Source organism: Bidens hawaiensis, unplaced genomic scaffold (assembly GCF_021521415.1).
Source record: "Bidens hawaiensis isolate Kalapana, Puna unplaced genomic scaffold, B.hawaiensis_p1.1 tig00028462_1, whole genome shotgun sequence".
Taxonomy (NCBI): domain Eukaryota; kingdom Viridiplantae; phylum Streptophyta; class Magnoliopsida; order Asterales; family Asteraceae; genus Bidens; species Bidens hawaiensis.
This window is the reverse complement of record NW_027494644.1, coordinates 176949-196711: the sequence shown is the minus strand read 5'-3', so window position 1 is coordinate 196711 and position 19763 is coordinate 176949. Positions and strand designations below refer to the sequence as shown.

At 31.7% G+C, this 19763-nt stretch overlaps 2 protein-coding genes across 3 annotated transcripts; one reads left to right on the top strand and one right to left on the bottom strand.

The window, feature by feature from the left end:
• Window positions 1-7631: 7631 nt before the first annotated feature.
• LOC143577099 (uncharacterized) lies at window positions 7632-11618 on the top strand. The gene is made up of 5 exons (XM_077061032.1): window positions 7632-7751; window positions 9029-9187; window positions 10035-10274; window positions 10378-10437; window positions 11367-11618. The coding sequence occupies exons 1-5, from the start codon at window positions 7641-7643 to the stop codon at window positions 11469-11471; spliced, it is 675 nt and encodes a 224-aa protein (XP_076917147.1). The 5' UTR covers window positions 7632-7640; the 3' UTR covers window positions 11472-11618.
• Window positions 11619-12405: 787 nt separating this feature from the next.
• LOC143577098 (uncharacterized) lies at window positions 12406-17813 on the bottom strand. 2 transcript variants are annotated; one of them, XM_077061030.1, is made up of 11 exons: window positions 17707-17813; window positions 16989-17165; window positions 16829-16881; window positions 15694-15759; window positions 15484-15591; window positions 15303-15369; window positions 14582-14666; window positions 14321-14481; window positions 13644-13745; window positions 13072-13291; window positions 12406-12563 (listed from the first exon to the last, which is right to left on the bottom strand). In XM_077061030.1, the coding sequence occupies exons 1-11, from the start codon at window positions 17743-17745 to the stop codon at window positions 12430-12432; spliced, it is 1212 nt and encodes a 403-aa protein (XP_076917145.1). In that variant the 5' UTR covers window positions 17746-17813; the 3' UTR covers window positions 12406-12429. The 2 variants fall into 2 exon arrangements, with proteins under 2 accessions (XP_076917145.1, XP_076917146.1); XM_077061031.1 differs by having other exon boundaries at window positions 16989-17138.
• Window positions 17814-19763: the final 1950 nt, after the last annotated feature.

Genomic DNA, 19763 nt, shown 5'->3' with positions numbered 1-19763 from the left:
TATTTTTGTTTATTAATATAGTAAGATAAGATGATAAGATAACTGAACTTGAAAAATAAAAGTTACATCTATATATATTATTAAAACAATTGAGTTTGTGTACATTTGGCATCTTTTTAGTGGACCAACTCTATTGTTTTCATACATAACAATCACTTCTATGATTTTCTTAACAATTAAATAATTTAAAAATAAATTAAATTAATCAATAACCCATAATTAATTCACATACTAAAATTATTTAAATCATCTATAAACAAATTTTTAGTTAAAACCGACAATTTTAATATTTAAATTTAAATTTCAAACTTTAACCGAAATTGACACAATTAATGTTCAATTTTAATATTCAAATTTAGACCAAAAATGACATCATAAGTAATTCATATCTTTACTAAATGTATTTACTCTAAATCTAAAATCATTTATAGATAAAAACCATGTAATAACAATTGTCAAACCATCACGTATTAGAAGTCCAGTTTTTAAAATTTCAAATTTCCACTACTTATTTGACCTTATCCTAGACTTCAAAAACCATTTCAACAATCATTTCTATAAATTCGTATTCCATATTCATTTGTTTATATCAACCTTTTTACTCTTCTGAAGCTGTTATAACTTATAACTACGACTTTGTATTCAAATTTCTATCGTTTGTTATTGTTTATAAGTGAAATTCACATTTTAATTGTATTATGTTGTCCTTATTTGGTCTTTTGGTTGTTATGTAGGCAAGTTAGCTTGGGAATTGGAGGTATGCAAACTGGTTAGGTGAATTATTCATGTTAAAGTTTATGTATTATCAGTTCTACTTAAATATATTTCTTTTTTTCTTATTGTTGGTGTACGTTAAATGAAACTTAATTATTTGAATTGTTGGTATTATTTGCAGTTGCTCTTATATGTTGCACACGTCTTTCTGCTACTTAGGTAGGTCAGATCATGAAGTTTGAGGACCACTAAGAGACTAGCTCAAATCATGGTAGGACTTGGTCACCAAATACGTGTTCTGACCGATGTAAGATTTCTTTAATTTCATATTTTTACAGTTTTAATTATATGTTGAGAGCTCTCTCTATTCATATTTACAGTTTAAGGACCATTTAGAGACTGCCACCAAAGTTCCACCTGCTCCTTCCAAGATTCAATAGATATGTTGAAGTTTTTGAGATATACGAAAATATTGTTGATTTATTTCTTTATCGAAATTATTGTGATAATTATTCCGATTACATCCATTTATAATTCTTACTAATTTGTTTTTTAATAGTTCAGTATATCTAACATTAATTTATTTTTAATAATTTCAGTTTTTGGCAACCCAACTTGGTAGATTGGCTAATTGCATGGAAAACGTATTTGATGGAGATTAGGTTGATTGTGTTTGTTTTGGCCATTACAAATGTATTTTAGTTATTAATTTTCTATCATTTTTTTATTTTATGTAGCATAGACAATTCATGTGAAATTAATTCATTTTTATATGAATAAAAATATTTATTTTTTTGTGTTAAAATTTTTGAATCTTATCTTGAAAGTCTTAACAATTAGTTATTGAAGTTTCAAAAAATGGAACATTTTTTATAATAATATTTACAATTATTTATTTATGTTTTTAAAATTCAAAATTGCCCACTATTACAACAATCTTTTGTAATTTTTAGTAGTATTCAATCTCAACAAACTTTCCATCTTTTATATTTGACCAAATTGTAATTAGCATAAATGAGAAATTTAATGTATAATGAAACTTTAAATAATTTACTTTTGATTATACTCGAAAGTTAATAAGTTTTGTATTAAAAATACATTAATTTATTTGACCAATTTAATATGTGGTGTATTATTTATTTCAAATTTATATTTAGAAAATCTTAGATATTTACTATAATTGCTTATTTATTTTAAAATATTCATTATCTTTAATTTTAATGATACATTCTAATCATTTATATATTAATTTATTTATGTTTTTTAAAACAGAACTTGACCACTCTTTTTAGTTTTAATATTCTCAATCTCAATAAACTTTACATATTTTATATTTGACCAATTTTTAATTAGTATTAATGTCAAGAATTATCGATTCGTCTAAATTATTCCAGTCAAATTAAAAATAAACTAATAAACTAAATAGAAAATAAAAAATTTTGATCTTTTATATTTGACCAATTTTTAGTTAGGCATAAATTTCAAGATTAATATATAAAATTAAAAAAAGAATTATCTAATGAAATTTATTGTTACATAAGGTAATGATACTAAAGTGTTGACAATAATTTCGTGATAATTAAAAAAATTAACAGTATAGTATTTGGTTACTGAATTTTCCAAGAAAAATGGAAAGTTTCTTATAATAATATTTACATTAATTTATTTCTGTTTTTACAAAACCGAAATTGACGACTTTTGCAACAATCTTTTGTAGTTTTTAATAGTATTCAGTGTCTACAAAGTTTTCATCTTTTATATTTGACCAATTTATAATTAAAGTATATGACAAATTTAATGTATACTGAAAATCTAAATAATTTACTTTTGATTATACTAGAAAGTTAATATGTTTTGTATTAAATACACACTAATTATTTGACCAATTTAATATGTTGTTTATTACTTATTTCAAATTTACATTTAAAAATCTTAGATATTCACTATAATTGCTTATTTATGCTAAATAATCATAATATTTAATTTTAATGATACATTCCAATCATTTATACATTTATTTATATCTGTTTATAAGAACCGAATTTGACGACTCTTTTTTAGTTTTTAATAGTCCCCAATTTCACAAAGTTTCCATATTTATATTTGAACAATTTTTAATTACGCATAAATGTTAAGATTAATGTATACAATTGAAAAAAGAGTTATAAAATGAAATTGATTTTAAATAAAGTAATGATATTAAAGAGTTTGAAACATAATTTACTGCAAATTGCAGTCACTTTAATAAAATTTTAATTATGGAATGACTTCTATGCAATAAAATTAAAATTAACCAATTTAATTCTAATTATCTCTGTATTATTTTAATTATACTTAATTAGTGAAGAAACACGGATCCGATCCCCTTAATGGTCCTGGATCCCATGAGTCTACAGGGTAGGGTACAATAACAACCAACACAATATGAGTATAACTTCCCAAAGTTCAGTGAACGGAACCTACAAAACAGACACCGTGAGTCTCGTCACGGGAAGGACTAGAGGGGGGGGGGGGGGGTCTTCCCGTAACCACCATCCGGCGTGAGAATAAGTACAGTTCTTAAGAGAGAAAGTACTAAAGTATATCGAGAGAGTATAGTGAAAGTGAATGAATACCTCATGGAGATTGAGAGAGTATTTATAGCCGAAGGATGTGGGAATTGTGATCGGGCCAGTTGTCCTTTTCAGAAGATACTCTCGTATCCACCTGGACAGGTGTCCTCAAATGATAGGTTCAGTTATACATCGCATGTGCATGTATAACAACCTGGACACGTGTCCTCATGTGATAGGATGATAAATAACCCTGACCATGTGCACGGTTATAACGACCTCGCCATGTATCCTTTATTTATTGGTCGAGAGATCACGTATTACCCAAGAAAGCATCTTGGTAAATCTTCTAGAAAGTAGTTAGTTAATCACAGTTGGCCTAGGTCGTTACCTCCTGGTCATCTCGGCGGACGAATACCTCATCCTGTGGATGACTTCTGAGGGTGCCAGGATGCTCCCGCATGTTGACTCAAGAGTGTTCTTCCTCGACTGAGTTATGCGGATGATTCATATGCCTCGCGGGTGACGTATAAGGGATTCCCCTCTTACCCGCGGGTAGTTCTTAAGGGTATTTAGGTCTTTTTGGTACCCTACCTCTATAATTAGTGAAATTAGTAGAATAAAACTTTATTGCTTCGATAAAATATACCATTATTGCTTCTATATTATTTTATTATACTTTATTAATGAAAGGTCTTTGAATCGAAATAAAACAAAATTTTAATTACAAAATAATTTATAACAAAATATACTTTTATTTATTTATTAATGTTGAAATGAAACTCATAATACCTTAAGACTTTAGTTGTATATTTAATCAGGCTGCTATGGTTTATTTTGCTTTTTAGATTGTGAAGCAAAATGACTTTTTTTGTGAAATGTCGAAGAAGTTGATGGTGGGCTATACGATTATAACATGTTCATGTCTTCGTTTGGTTTTTTAATTTAGGTGTATAGTAAGTTTGTGTAAGTATTAACTTTTTATGTACATAATCTAAATGTTTAATATTTTGGTTACAAACATATGTTAAATATTTGTGTTGGTTTAGTATGCTAGTATTGAAATTTTATGATTGTCTATATTTATATAATTGTTTATATGTTTTCAACTCTTGTGTAACATGGACTACTATTCTAGAAATATATTTTTGGGTTAGATAGTTTTACATAAATGAATTTTTGATCATCTTTGTCAATTCAAGTTAGCCGATAGTCTTCATATCTAGTAAAGTAAGTTGTGTTATTTTTGTTTCCTTTGTATTATTTCTAATTTCCATGTCTTTAATATCTTTATGAACACCAAATATAAATATTTTACAAATGTCACTAAAGTTAATAGTATTTGGTTTCCCGATTTTCTTATTTTTTATTTGTGTATTAAAATACAACATTAAGTCGGCAAAATTGAAACATCATGCTCTATAAAATTCTGTTTTTATATTTATGTTGTTCATCCTTTTCATATTCTAACCATATTAAATTCTATTATAGATGTCTTCAAAATTAAAGAAAATGTAATGTTTGGTCAATCAACGTCTTCCAATAAGAGAAGTAATTCAAACGGTTAGGCATTTTAATATTTTTAGTTACCCTTTAAATGTTTTTTAAAAATGCATTTTTTTGTAAACATGCAGCTTCAACGCCAAGAGAACTATTTATTAGCATTTTGAACGCTACCATTTTATTTTAAACACGTTAATATACTATATTTTATTAAAATATAATTTTTTTATAAACTCAAATATATTAAATAAAATTAATATGTTATTAATTAAAAATTAGGCACTTGTAACAAAAAATTATAAGCGATTTTTAATATATTTATTGTGAACTACATTATACCTTTCTTTTTTAGAAATGATACGAAACATAATTTTCAGTTATCCAATACTATTTTATTTTCTTAAAACCAATTAAAATATATGTTTTAATTAAGATGTATATACGAATCAATTTATGTTAATTAGAGGCGCAAAGATACTTCTCCATTGTTTTTTTTACTTATATTTGGTTTACTCAATTTATATTGTTTCCATACTCAGCAACAAAATTCACAATTTAGTTGTGGTTCATATAAAAAATCAATTTTTTTTTGTTATTAAGTAAGATAATACCAATTATTTTTTTACATTTTTATTTGAACTAAAATTTTTATAAACACGTTATGCTAAATAAAATAAAAAAGACCAAAATTATTTTGACTCATAGATTGGTTCTAAAAGACGGTGGGCTAATAATGTTACTAAGGATTATGGATTAGAAGAACGGTTTGTGTAATGGAACTAGGTTGCGAGTAATTAATTTGGGAAGACGTTTTGTTGAAGTAAAAGTTATTTCAGTTACTAATACTGATTATCACATTTATATAATTCGTTGTGGTCTAACACTTTCAGATAAGAAACTTTCATTTAAATTGAAAAGAAGATAGTTTTTTCCAGTTGTAGTCTGTTTTGCAATGACCATTAACAAAAGTCAAGGTTAATCTCTAGTAAGAGTTGACATATATCTCAGAGACCCGATGTTTACACATAGGCAACTCTCTGTAGTTTTATCAAGAGCGAATAGTGGTGTTAAATTATTACATTAACCAAGGAAGACAAAGTTACAAATAAAGAATAAATATGGTTTATAAGAAAGTCTTTTTTAGTAGCTTATGAATTTTACATTTTTAACTTTTGATTATGTTTTCAAATATTGTAATTTAAATGTTATTTGGGTTTATGTTTCTATTTCGCAATCATTTGTTTTCGTACAAATATTATTTACAACTTAAAGTATGTTGTCGTCCCGAATAACATATAACAATTTATGTTGTCCTTTCAAATGACATGTGTTTGTGAAAATTTTAATATTTCCACACGTGTTCGTATACGAGTTAATAACCTAGTAAATGTAATAAAAAGAGAAAACATTGGATATCAATAATGGATACAATAAATCATTTAAAACCCTAAACATATTTATACAGTATAAAGATAACAAAACAATAAATTCATTGATATGCATATAGTGTAAAACTTTAAATGAATGAACACATTCAATATTGTGTAAAACCCTAAATCAATTAACACACTGATTAATCAAGACTTGATTAAACTGTGTATCGCTTACAATGGATAATACCTTAAATTGACCGAGGATGGGAAGGGAGGTTGATCGTTTACATTCTTATTGGAAAGGAAAATCGATTGAAGGCCAGTACTCGACAACACTGTGTTCCCGAGTATCATTTAAAGGGGGAAGAAAAGGAAAAAAAGGGGTGGAAGAAAAAGTTTTTTTTAGAGTTTCATTTACCCTTTGTTTCCGAGTCTCATTTAATGAGGGGATGAGAAGGAAATGAGAGGAAAAAATAAAAAAAAAAGTCATGTTTCAGAGATTTTTTAAGGAGATACGAGGGGAAAGAGTGAAAAGAATGGAAAATTTAAGCCTATATTCATTCCTCTAAATTGAAATTATGATTATGAGAGAAAATATTTGTGTATAATATTACCTGTTTATCCTTCTTTACTCAGAAACATAAAATAAAATGACATATTATCCTTTCACTCTCTTTCTTTTCTCCCCTAATTTTTCATCCTTTCTTTCTCTCCTTGAATGAAACTCGGGAACACAGTGTAAGGAAGAAAGTGTCCCTGAGTTTTATTAAAGGAAATAAAAGAATAGAAATAGAGAGAAAGAAGTTGAAAAGAATCGGGAAGAAAAGGAAAAAAAGAGAGAAAAAAAGAAGAGGTGGGAAAAGGTATAATAGAAAGGAAAGAAAAAAGCTTTCTTTTCTCTTGTTAAGTGAATTCGGAAACAAGGTAAGGATCCGGTGCAAATATGTAATGAGAATAGAAAAATTGGGTTATGAGTTATACAAATATATGAATGGGAAGGAATCGGTTCCGGCAACAAAAGTCAAAACCGGGTTGGGTAGGAACCGGTTCGGGGGATATTCGGATATTTGGCTGGGTTTTTTTCGGGTTTCAGGTTGGGTCAGGTTTTGACCGGTTATTGGTTGAACCGATTCCACCGGTTCCAAGGAGAAAGTAGAAACCCAGAGCCAGGTACGTACCTACAAGTAAGGTTGGGTCGGGTCTGGTTCCGGGAAGGAACCGTTTGGTTAGGTCCAGAACCGTTTTTTTTTTCTTTTTTTGCAAATTTTAATAAGAAAAAGACATGGGCCTGAAGCCCAAATAGGCATTGAAAATTAGAGAGCGAGGATTCAGGATCATTCTGGAAGGAACGAGTGTTTGTTTCTAGCCATTTCTAAACCTCCTGAGCCTCGCTCATATACATACACATACACATACACATACACATACACATACACATACACATATAACTAATTAATTAATTAGCTGTATCAACAATAAGAATAAGATTAAGATTACGATGGCGAATGATTTGTCTCTTGATCTGGAAGAACTCCGACACCTTCAATCCATTGCCAAGAGGCCACGTGTCATTTCTCTCATTGCTTCTGAGATTAGCAACCTCCAGAAGGTTAGGTTATTATTAGTTAGTTTGTTTCATTCTGTTGTTATTTGTGTGAAATTACAAATTTCGTTTTGTTTCGTGAATGACTGAATATAAGTATGGTTAGGGTTTACGATTGATGTGTGCGAAATTAAGAGTTTTTTAATAAATCCTGATTAATTTTGAGGATTATGATTAAACACACACATGTGGTTGAAGTTACTTGTATGTAGTACGAGTTTCTCAATTAGATGGAGCTTGAGCTACATGTAACAAGGTTATCAAAAGTCCGTTTACTGTTTTTTAATAACAATTTTTTTGAATACTTTTAAGCTCTACTACTCTAGCAACTTTGTATTAGTATATGGTTCCACATAACAAGCGCCTATATTGTTTTATACAATTCAATATACATGTGGTCTATGCAGTTAATGCCAAAAAATAGCGGATATCGGTCAATGGCCGATATCTGAGATATCGGTTATTGCGGTGGGATAGCGGTGTGTGTGTGTGTGTGTGTGTGTGTGTGTGTGTGTGTGTGTGTGTGTGTATATAACACCAAAAGTTATCTAATATTAATACTTAAGTCTTAATACCAAAATCATAAAAGTCAACAGTTCAAAACACAAAATAACAATATTTTTAATTTAAGACATGCTCATCTCAACCACGGTTAGTTTTTTCATAAACAAGATCTGATCTTCGATGTCTTTAATCGTTCAATAATAATCTGATTTAGGTTAAATAAAATGGAATTGGGCTATGGGCTAAAAAAAGGTAACGGTTTGGACCAAAAAATTTAACAAATTTGGGTTAAAAATATTGAACTAATAAACTCACCGGTAAAACCGATATCGGTAGTCAAATAGCGGTAAACATCGCCGCAAATATCGGTTCCGCTATTTTGACCGCTATTTTACAGACGGGCCGCTAACCGCTATAGCACCGCTATTGATAGCATGGCATGTGGTGCTCTAATACGTTCTTACAAGCTTAAAGTCATCATTTTTATTTTTTAAATCTTTTTTGCAATGTTGGAAAAAAAAAACTATAACCGAACCGAAACCAAAATTAACCGAAAAACGATTGGTTTTATATTCAAAAAAACGGAGTAATCTTCGCCTAATAACCGAACCGAACCGAACCGTGCTCAGCCCTATCTGGAAACCTTTTTGCAAGATTTTGGTCAGATTCCGGTGAGATTCTCGCCATATGATGAAAATTCTCGCAAAAATGGTCTAAAATTTGAGGTTGTGAAGTGTAACAGTTCTGTTCTTTATATTTGATTGTTTTGACTTATCCAGGAAGTAAATGCTGCTGCTGCTGCTTCAGTTGCACCAACTCCAACTCCGGTTCCAGTTCCAGTTCCAGTTCAAACAAATGTAAAGGTGGCTGCTGAACCAGCATTGAAATACACTACGCTTGGATCTTTTAGCTGGGATCAAGATGCTGACAAAGTCAAGGTGGGTGTGTAAATTAGAGTATTCATCTGCCACTTGTGAGTATATAACTATATATTCTTTATTTTTGTTAGCTTTCAAATGAAAGACCATTTTTACTCTTCATCGTTTTCATGCTCTTTTATGAATGAATGCTTCATTCGGGTACCTGTTTAATTATGAATTGGATGATTTTCGGTACCTCTTCTTATAAATCTAAAATGGATTAAACGGGTTGAGAGTTACCTAAAGTCCATAAATCATTTTATTAGAAAAGATAGTATAAACTTTTTGAAATCATATTAACACATTTGATTATTAATTGGAGATGCAATAGTGAACAATGTTGTAGTCCTTACTCTAGAAAGTTGAAAGGACAAAATTGCCCTCATGTGCAGTGATGTGCAAGGCACATGACTGATTAACAGAAAAAACTAACGCTCGTCTGGAGAAAGGACATAAATGGTGACAATATACCAACATAAAGGACGATTTCTGTTATTTTCTTAGTTTAAGGACGGAAAGTGAAAATTGCTATGTACATAAACGTAGGAAAGTGCAATTTGTTTAAAAGTTTACAAATAATAGGCTTGTTTAGGTCACGATGCGCATGAGCTCAGGCTTGTTTATTAAACAAGCTTATTTTTAGACTGGAGTTTATTTGATTCGAGCTTTTATCGAGCCCATCTCAAGTAGCTCACGAGCGGCTTGGATCGTTTACGCCCTTAAGTCTGCTGCCCGACCGAAATCTTTTTTGACTGAAACTTATTTATTTGCCCATTACCCAATTGGACTGTTTTGCCACCTCTACATGTCTCTTAGAAGCAAATATGTTTAAACCTTAATATGTTTGGTTTCATGATTGTTTCAGATATATGTTTTTCTTGAGGGAGTTGACCAAGAAAAGATTCAAACCGAGTTCAATCCCATGTCTGTTGATGTGAAATTTCATGATGTCCAAGGGAAAAATTACAGATGTGCGATCCCAAAGCTAAACAAGGAGATCGTACCCGAGAAGTGTAAAGTGTTAGTTAAACCCACAAAAGTCATCATCACATTGGTAAAGGCTTCAAAGGGTAATTGGTTGGATCTTCACTTTAAGGAGGATAAGGTAAATAACTAACTAACTACTTGACTTGTTCTGCTCAAATAATGACTTGTTATCTTCACTAGCTATTGATATAACGTACCCGTTCTTTGGTTCTAATTATTAGATTAAGCCAAGTCTTGACAAGGAGCGTGATCCAATGGCTGGAATTATGGATTTAATGAAGGTATAAGTGGCTTATTTTTTTATGGTTTATCTTTAATGGGTCAAAAAGTTGGTATATAAATAGAAATGGAGTTGTATTGTTGTTGTGTAAGACCTTCTAACAAGTATTTTTTATAAAGAATAATTTTTTTATAAAGAATATTATAAATGATTTCATTTAAATTTTGTAATTGTATTTAACTAAGTTTGTTGGTAGGGGACTAAATGAAACGTGCCGAGCGGAGCTCGACTAGGCTCGAGCTCGAGTTTTTCGAGTTTTACTTCTAAAGCTCTAGCTTCGCTCATTTATTATATATCAATTAATTTATATACATTTGTAATGATTTTTATATATATTTTAATTATAATTTTTATAATTTTTATATATTTATATAGAACATAATATATTATTTAGTTATTTTTATCATTGATTTTATATATAATAATTGCTGTATATTTAATATGTTAAATAAAAGTTATATAGACAATAGCTCGATTCGTCTTGTTAGCCAGCTCAAGCTTGTTTTAGGCTTAAGCTTTTAGTGAGCCGATCTTGGGTAGTTCACGAGCGGCTTGGCTCGTTTACAACCTTATCTGACCGTTTGAAAAACTTTGCTTAATAAAACTGGTCAAAAAGGATTTGTATCTTTATTGAATTTGTATTAAACATCTCTATAAATTTAAAAACTATAGCTGATTGCTATTAAGTATTGTAATCAAATATATCTAAGCCTGGCCGCAACGTGTCTAATTGAGTTCAGGATAAAACAGGCCATTTTAAAAAAGAAAATATCAATTTGGATTAAGTAATTGGGATCAGACTGAAATGATTCCTTTAACAAAAAGGTATCAAAATGGATGAACCCAACATGACCTTCCCAATTTGGTTACCCTGGTTTTCTGTTGCGTGTACTTATGGTGGATTAAAATAAGTGAATGGTGGTTGTGCAGAATATGTATGAGGAAGGTGATGATGAAATGAAGAAGACGATTGCAAAAGCATGGACCGATGCTAGGACTGGCAAGGTAGCGGATCCTATGAAGAGTTACAAATAGGTGTGGTTCTTTTTCGTTTGAAATGAAGATGGGTTTGGTTATGAATTATCATGTATAATGCAGCCCTTGATGTTATTGTTGAGAAATGCTGTCTTTTGGACCATGTTTTTGCCTTGTTTTTTTTATGGATGGTTCATTTTATGTGAATGTTTACGGTTTTAAGAGGGTCGGGTTGGATAATGGGCTAAAATAGGGTAAGGTTGAAACCTACATATTATCTAGATTCTAGTTAAAGGGTTGTAATGACGGTCATGATTAATGGGTTTAATGAGTCGTAAATAGCTTGATTGCGGATGGATTTACATGTTTAATTGAGTAGTTGACTTGGTGGATTTAATTAGTGTAATACAATCAGGGCACAACTTGTTAATTAGAAAACCTAAAATATAATTATGTAGTGTCATTCCTTTATATGATCGGGCACTGTGTATCGCTTTTTACTAGGTGAGTATGGTGTACAATTACAATAAGCGCATTTGAGACTCAAAAGGCACATGAAGAAGCGGCATGAGACAGCTCTCAAGAACCGGCGTGGAAGTTTTTGTGAAAATGTTGTATGATATAGCTTTTTAGGTTTTATATACAAGTTGTTTATATATTAAAACAAACAGCATATCACGTACATAAAGGCTTTTGTGCCTCGGCAAAGCAAACTACCAACCAAACGGCACCTTAAAGAACACTGTCAATGCAGAATACACTTAAGCGCGTGAAGATTAGCATGCAGGAAAGATCATACATTTTTGCCTTTAACACACGGCCCGTAAATTGCAACCTTTTCGCATAGTCATGCAAGGTGCCAAATAACGTATTTATTTTTTAGAGCAAAATCAAATGAGACATCACTAGCGTTCCAATGGCAAAGCACAGTACGATAGGAAAAAAATGATACAATGGAGTAACTAGCAACAGTTGCAACAAATTTAACGTTGCAACGAATTTAACAAGACTTCTTCCATCACTGAAGTATCTGACTGCCATAATCAGAGTTAAACTTTTCATAACGAGGTGCGTGCAGATGTGCAGAAGGCCTCGTGTTCTTTATCGCCATTTGAATGTCTTCGTGTTTGATTGGGCCCACTTTCGGCAGCTCTGCAAATAAGTTATCCAGATGAATACAGAAAATAATGGTATTTGCAGGATAGCCTGACCCAACCCATTTCACCATTTACTAAAAAGGGTCACGTTTGACAGACCCCATTTCATCACTTACTATAAACTTACACGTTTTGACCTGGCCCATTTCAACACTTGCCAAATAAGCTGCACATTTTGACCCGCCCTATTTCACTACTTGCTAAAAAGCAACACGTTTAACATGGCCCATTTCACTACGTTATATAAAGTTACATGTTTGATGGCCCATTTCACCACTTACCGTAAAGGTACATGTTTACTTTTGACATGGCAACTTTCACCACTTACCGTAGTTACACGTTATGACCAGACGCATTTCACCACTTACTATAAAGTTACACGTTACCCAACCCGGTCATTTTGCCACCTATAGAGTATACCTTTTATATGAAGGACAGTAAAATTTTATATAAGTTGACCAAAAATGAGTAAAAGGTACAAAATGTGATAAAACACAACATACCATCATCAGGCAAGATGTCTTGTTGTTCAAGAATTGCCATAACACGTCTCAAAGGTTGCATGGCAGCCTCTTTGCATAACAACCGTATATCAGAACCCGAATAACCTTCTGTTTTTTCCACCAGCAAATCATAAGGCAGTGTCTCTTCGTCGGGTGCTGAAGGCAATAATTCCTCAAACATTGCTTTCCTTGCTTCGGGCTCCGGTAGAGGTACAAGAATCTTGAAAAGTAGTTAAAGAATCACTAAATAACATATGATCCAGACTTCAGTTAACCCAACCCATTAAAGAATTATCCATTTTGACTCGACTCGTTACAGAATTATCCATTTTGACCCGACCCGTACAGAATTATCCATTTTGACCTGACCCATTAAAGAATCATCCATTTTGACCTGGCCCATTCATCCAATTTGACCCAAACCATTTAAGAAACAACCATTTTGACCTGACACATTAAAGAAGTAACTATTTTTTACCCGAACCAGCCTTGACCCCCGGGGCACTTTTACATATTTAAAAGATTAACAGAATATAAAAATTATGTAGTTTAACTGTTTTAAAGTAGGATACTCTCTTCTCAAGACGCCTGAGCATGGCAGCATCAAGTTCCCAAGGGAGATTTGTAGCCGCCAATACAAACACGAGCTCGTCTGTTTTTGTCAGACCATCCATCTGCAATCACACATGCGAACGATTGTGTGTTAGTTCATAATATGTAGGTTGTATACAAGCCAAGTCGTTTGTAGACTACTCAAGAGTGACTCATTAAAAACTCGAATCGAGCCAAGCTTAAGCAAGCTCGAGCCTAAAAATAAGCGTATTCAATAAACGAGCTTGGGCCAAACCCAAGCTTCACTTATCAAACTCGAGCTGGCTCGTGAGCCTAAACTAGCCTATTGTTGATATAACTTTCATTTGATGTACTAAATATATATTTATATAATAATTATCACATATATAACTATGATAAAAATAAATAATTTATTATATATGAATATTATAATTAAAATACATATAAAAATAATTATATATGTAAATAAGTTACTTTATAAATAATTAATGAGCCGAGCACAAGCTTGAAAATCTACTCACGAGCTAAACTCAAGCTCTCATAAGTTAAACGAGTTGAGCTTTAGCCTACTCAAGCACAGGCTCAACTCATTTACACCCCTAAATTAATATGTACTAAATGAATATTCAAAGACAGTAAGTTGGTGAAAATCAATAATTAAGAAAGAAATTTTAACCTGTATTAGTAACTCTGTTTTGAGACGTCTACTTGATTCATGTTCGCTTCTTGATTCACCACGTTGACTAATAATCGCATCAATTTCATCCAGAAATATAGTTGACGGTGCATGATGTCTCGCAAGCTCAAACAACACTTTCACCAACTTTTCAGAGTCACCTGTTATTAATATACACAGACACATATATAAGGATACCCGCTACCCATAATTTTATGTTTCTGAATTAAGAACCTGCAGTAACCGTAAACAGTGACATACCACGCCATTTGCTGACAATGGACGAAGCCGAGATGTTGAAAAATGTAGTATTGCACTCGGTTGCAACAGCTTTTGCAAGCATGGTCTGCAGAATCAAACAATGCTTTCAGTAGGAGTGTGTTTGAAACCGATATGACTGAATCATAATCGAACGTATATGACCGAACCCAAATAAACGGACAATGGTTTTGGGTTTAAAAAAACGAATTTTTGGTTTGTTTCGGTTTTGCTATCAACCAAAAACATAAAAACCAAACTGACTGGAACCCAACCAAACCAAAAAACCCTATTTCAAGTAGAAGTTAAAAAATGGTGTAGCCCAAAAATTTTAGTACCAGATGTGTAATAATCAATCAATCATTAATTAACAAAAAAGTTTAAGTCAAAGTTTCAGGCCCAAATTCATTACACTTCTATTTTCAGCCCAAAATTTTATGGTAAAACCGAAACAACTAATACCAAACTGATTACTGAACCCATTTCGAAAACCAAAAACCAAAAGAACAGAAACCAAACCATTTTCAGAAACACAAAAACAAATTTTCTGTTTTTTTGGTTCGATTTGAACCCAAAACCAACCCAAACCCCTAATTTTAAGCTGAAAGAAAAAGAAAGTAGAAAAATACATTTTATTAAATTTTCCAACGCAGGGTAAGTTATAAAAGCGTCTAAACGCTTAAACCAATAATGTGAAAAAGGTATAAAAAAAGACGCTTGAAACCTTTCCGGTTCCTGGAGGGCCAAACAAGAGAATGCCTTTCCATGGGGATAAAAGCCCGGTGAAGTACCTATATATGGACCAAGAGTAATTCAACTTAATAAGTATTTTACATTATTACCCTCTTGCTTGCGAAGACATGTGATGTGTTTAATGATTCTCAAGATACAAGTATTATACTTACTTGGGATATTTTATTGGCATAACGACTGCTTCTTTAAGCAGGCGTTTTGCATTTTCTAACCCCTTTATGCTCTCCCACTTCACATCAGGACTACCACGAATAATATCCCTGCATATGCAGTATTCATAAGGTAATTAATGTATACTTTAGAGCAAGTAAACTAAGTAACAAAATATTTTTAAAAAAGAGCTTGAAAATCTGAGCCAATACCTACTTAAACTCTCAGCCAGCGTTCGCATTTCTGCCGATTCAAAAGGCGGAAGAAGAGATTTTTTCCTGTAAAAATAAGTTAATAAAAAAGTTAATGAACATAAGGTTTGTACTTTAATTGGTGCTTCACAGTGTACTTTTTGCTTTGATATATGTTATTTCATCATATAATGGGTCAAATTCGTTAATATTTTTATGCAAATAAAAAATTGCACTCCCTCCATGTCACATGGTTTAAATAATGTTTCGAAACATTTCACCATTACAACTAATCTTATGTCTTATCACTCATTAGTCACATGAAATTTAGTCTAGGACTTGGGTATTCAGGAACCGAGAATAATAAAGCAAAATCTAGTGTCCCTATGCTAGAGTGCTAGTCAACCAAACAATAAAGCGTCGTGAAACCTTTGTTCAAACCCAGTCTTCAGATACTACATGGCTTCACTTATCAAAAATCCTCACTAATCAAAGAGGATTTCGACGAATGAAGAGTGAGAAGACAGACAGTAAATCAGATCTGAACAAAACCCTCCCGACATTACATAGTTCAATGTCAACTAGCACTGTAGAAGAGTGGAATGTTTGATTTCTCTGTGATCTTCTCAGTTCCTGAACTCCCAAGTTCATAGATCTAATATTCTAAAACGAATGAGTAATGCCTCTCGGACTTCAATTCTCTATGTTCAACTCAATTCCAGAATTTCCAAGTTCCTAGACCTAAATTTCTTCTCGGCTCCTAAATTCTCATCCTCTTCAAGCCCAAATTAGACACATAAAACATTTTGTTTTTAAATTATGGCTCTAAAAAATGGGGGCCTAAATCCCTTGCTTCACTTGGATCACCCTTGGACCAGCCCTGCAAGCCACATTACTCCACATCTACATTCTACAAACCATAATCCATATATACAAGTACAATTATACCCTTTTAAGCTTCAAATCCACATTTCTATGTCCTAAAAATATAAGTTGAATGGCTAAACATTATTAAGTTGGTACAATGTATATTTGCATGACTGTTGACCATTTTAACTTGAAAACTTACAAATGGATCCGAACCTAGATTAACCAAAACTTATACAAATTTAACAAGTTACCAAGAAAAACCAACTAGAAAGAAAAGAGAGCATACGGTTTCTCAGCATCTGACAATGCAACTCCGTTGGATGTTGAATTCTCTCTTGCCTGAACAAAACAAAATATTAATACAAACACGAAACAATGCATATGGTGTGGTCAAAGTAAGACTTGTTTTTAGTTTGCTATATGAGAGTGATAAAGATCAATAGTACCTGTCTATACTGTTCATATATTGATAACTCGGATGCGTTGTTCGGGTGTCCATTTCCATTTGATGAGTTCCCATTACTTGAAGGTTGACCAGTAGTCTGTTGACCATTTGCACTAGCATCTTTTGGAGTGACTTCCCTTTTCCTCCCAAACTTAATATCATAAAACATCTTAAAATCCTAGATGTAGAAGAAACACAATTACAAACTCGCAGCTAAATTAACATGTTCATACTACCGATTGCATCCGATTTGACTAAATTTCACAAAACAAGATACAAATTCAAATAACATCTCAGTTATAAACCCTAACCGTAAAATAGTTTCCGATTCCACAAAATCAAAGCCAAAATTAACATGCACATACTGCCGATTGTATCCGATTCGACTTAAATCTTACTAACATCAAGTAATAACCACAAAACGGAATACGAATTTGAACAACTTCTCATTTCTAAACCCTAGCCGTACAACAGTTACCGATTCTACAAATTGGCAGCTAAAATTAACACAGATTGCATCCGATTCGACTTAATTTCACTATTACAAGTATAATAATCATGAAACGATATATGAATTTGAATAACTTCTCACTTCTAAACCCTAGCCGTACATCAGTTTCCGATTCCACAAATTCTCAGCTAAAATTAATACAGGTTGCATCCGATTCGACTTTATTTCATTAACATCAAGTATAATAATAATAATTAATTAGGGTTACCTGAAAGGACCAGCGAGTGAGTGAAGGTTCGTCTGACATTGCGTGCTTCTTCTGTTGATTGTAATGAATCTCAATCAACACAGCAGAAAGAAAGAAAGAAGAGATTAACAGTTGAATACTAGAGATCTAGACCAGATGTGTGTGTTTATTATTAGCTCAGTGAGAATCAAGCAGAAGAAGAAGAAGAAGATAGTTGGCAAGCTGTAGCGTAGAGTGAATAATAATAGACAAGGGTTGGTTTAACAGCGTGTTATTTGGCCATGTGCCAAGATGCACATTTCTAATAGACAGTAAGTCAGTCATGAATGTAAATATCTACACCATTTTGTTTTTTCTTTTTTTTTTTCCCTAAAATGGGGTTCACGAAAAATATTTACTGACTTTAGCCATGTAAATGAATTGAACGTTAGATATTTTTTGTTAACTGTTTGACAGTAAGTTTGTTTATGTCTGTTTATTTAATAAATGAATAAAAAGTTTACGTTCGTTTAGTTAAACAAATGAACATAAACACATATTACGTTTATTCATTTATCCATGAACGTTCGTTTATGTTTGGTTATATATGTTTGTTTACATGAATATTATCTTAAAGAATCAACATTTACTTAATGATTTTATATTTGTTCATTTGTGTTTATTTAGATGGGTTTACTTGTGTTCGTTTATGTTTGTTTGTATTCATCACATTTGTTCATATATGTTTATTTATGTTTGTTTATCTTTATTCAATTATGTCCGTGAACTGTTGGTTTAGAATTTAAACAAACGGACATAAACGACACGAACATGTTCGTTTTAAAAAAAAATTAACATGAACACAAAATATGTGTTCAGTCCAATGTTCATGTTCGTTTGGCTCGTTTACAGGCCTAACCGAATTATATGATTCTAACAAAAAATTATTTGTTTTATTTGTCAAGTAAAGTTATGGGTGTGCGTGGTGTGGTTCGGTGCGGTTATTGACTAAAACCGAACTAAAAACCAAACTTTCGGTTTTATGATTTTTAAAAACCGTTCGGTTTCGGTTTTTCCATGCGGTTTGGTTTTGGATGCGGTTTTTCGGTTTTGCTAATCGAGGCAAAACATTTTGGGCAAAAAAACACTTGACCCAAGTTATTGAAATTGGGCATGATTTTTTCTTTAAACTAATAATTAATAGAATATTGAATATTTGGGCTTCAAACATTAAAAGCTAAAAAAGATATTTAAAATAAAAATTAAAGATCAAAACTAAAAGTACTAGTATTAAACATATGAAGCAACCAAATATATTTGTTAATAACCATATGTTAAAACTAAACAAATGGTCGTCGGTAGATTTCGTTTTAATGGTTATGGTTATTTCAATTTTTTTGGTTATTTCGGTTCGGTTCGGTTTTTTTAGTTCTTAACAAAATACAAAACCAATATTTAGGTTTTTGCTAAAGCTCAAAACCGAACCGTCGGTTTCTAATTCGGTTTGGTTTTTTCGTTTCGGATTTTTTGGTTTTATCAATTTCATTCGGTTTTTTCAGTTTTGTGCACACCCCTAAGTAAGGGTTTAAGTATCAAATACCAATCAACAGAGAAATGTCAAAACAACTTGACCCACTTAGTCATTCATTCTTCAAGCTATAGAGGGACATCTTACCTTATTATGACCATGTTGTTCACAAATTCCACAAATATTAGTATGTTTCCCTTTTAAATATTCATCAATTTTGTAGCACATTAATGAGGGCGACTCTTTCAGTCACGCTTTAGATTTGGATTTGGAAGTGATATTCTAATAGATGATGAGTTGGCCAATATGCTTCATGAAAAAGTGGGGAAAACTTGAATAACCAAGTAGCATAATAATATACAAGTGAGTAACACTAATAAATGTATTGCCAAGTGTTCAAGGAAAGTTTGGCAACTCATGCACTCAACATATGAACATAAAATAAAGAATGAAAACTCAAAAACATAGCATTAGTAAGCTACGAATAACAAACAAATGGTAAACATATACGATAATAGATAAACATCATAAAGAAACAAAAACAAGAAGAAGGTGATATGGTAATTGGGTA

Bases quoted from the DNA above. Each gene is read 5' to 3' on its own strand.
- LOC143577099 (XM_077061032.1), top strand. From the start codon at position 7,641: ATGGCGAATGATTTGTCTCTTGATCTGGAAGAACTCCGACACCTTCAA. The intron at 7,752-9,028 runs GTTAGGTTATTA...TGACTTATCCAG, and splicing joins AGATTAGCAACCTCCAGAAG to GAAGTAAATGCTGCTGCTGC. The intron at 10,275-10,377 runs GTAAATAACTAA...TCTAATTATTAG, and splicing joins TTCACTTTAAGGAGGATAAG to ATTAAGCCAAGTCTTGACAA.
- LOC143577098 (XM_077061030.1), bottom strand. From the start codon at position 17,745: ATGTCAGACGAACCTTCACTCACTCGCTGGTCCTTTCAG. The intron at 14,667-15,302 runs GTTTCAAGCGTC...TTGATTCTGCAG, and splicing joins GCCCTCCAGGAACCGGAAAG to ACCATGCTTGCAAAAGCTGT. The intron at 13,292-13,643 runs GTATCCTACTTT...CTACTTTTCAAG, and splicing joins TCAGGCGTCTTGAGAAGAGA to ATTCTTGTACCTCTACCGGA.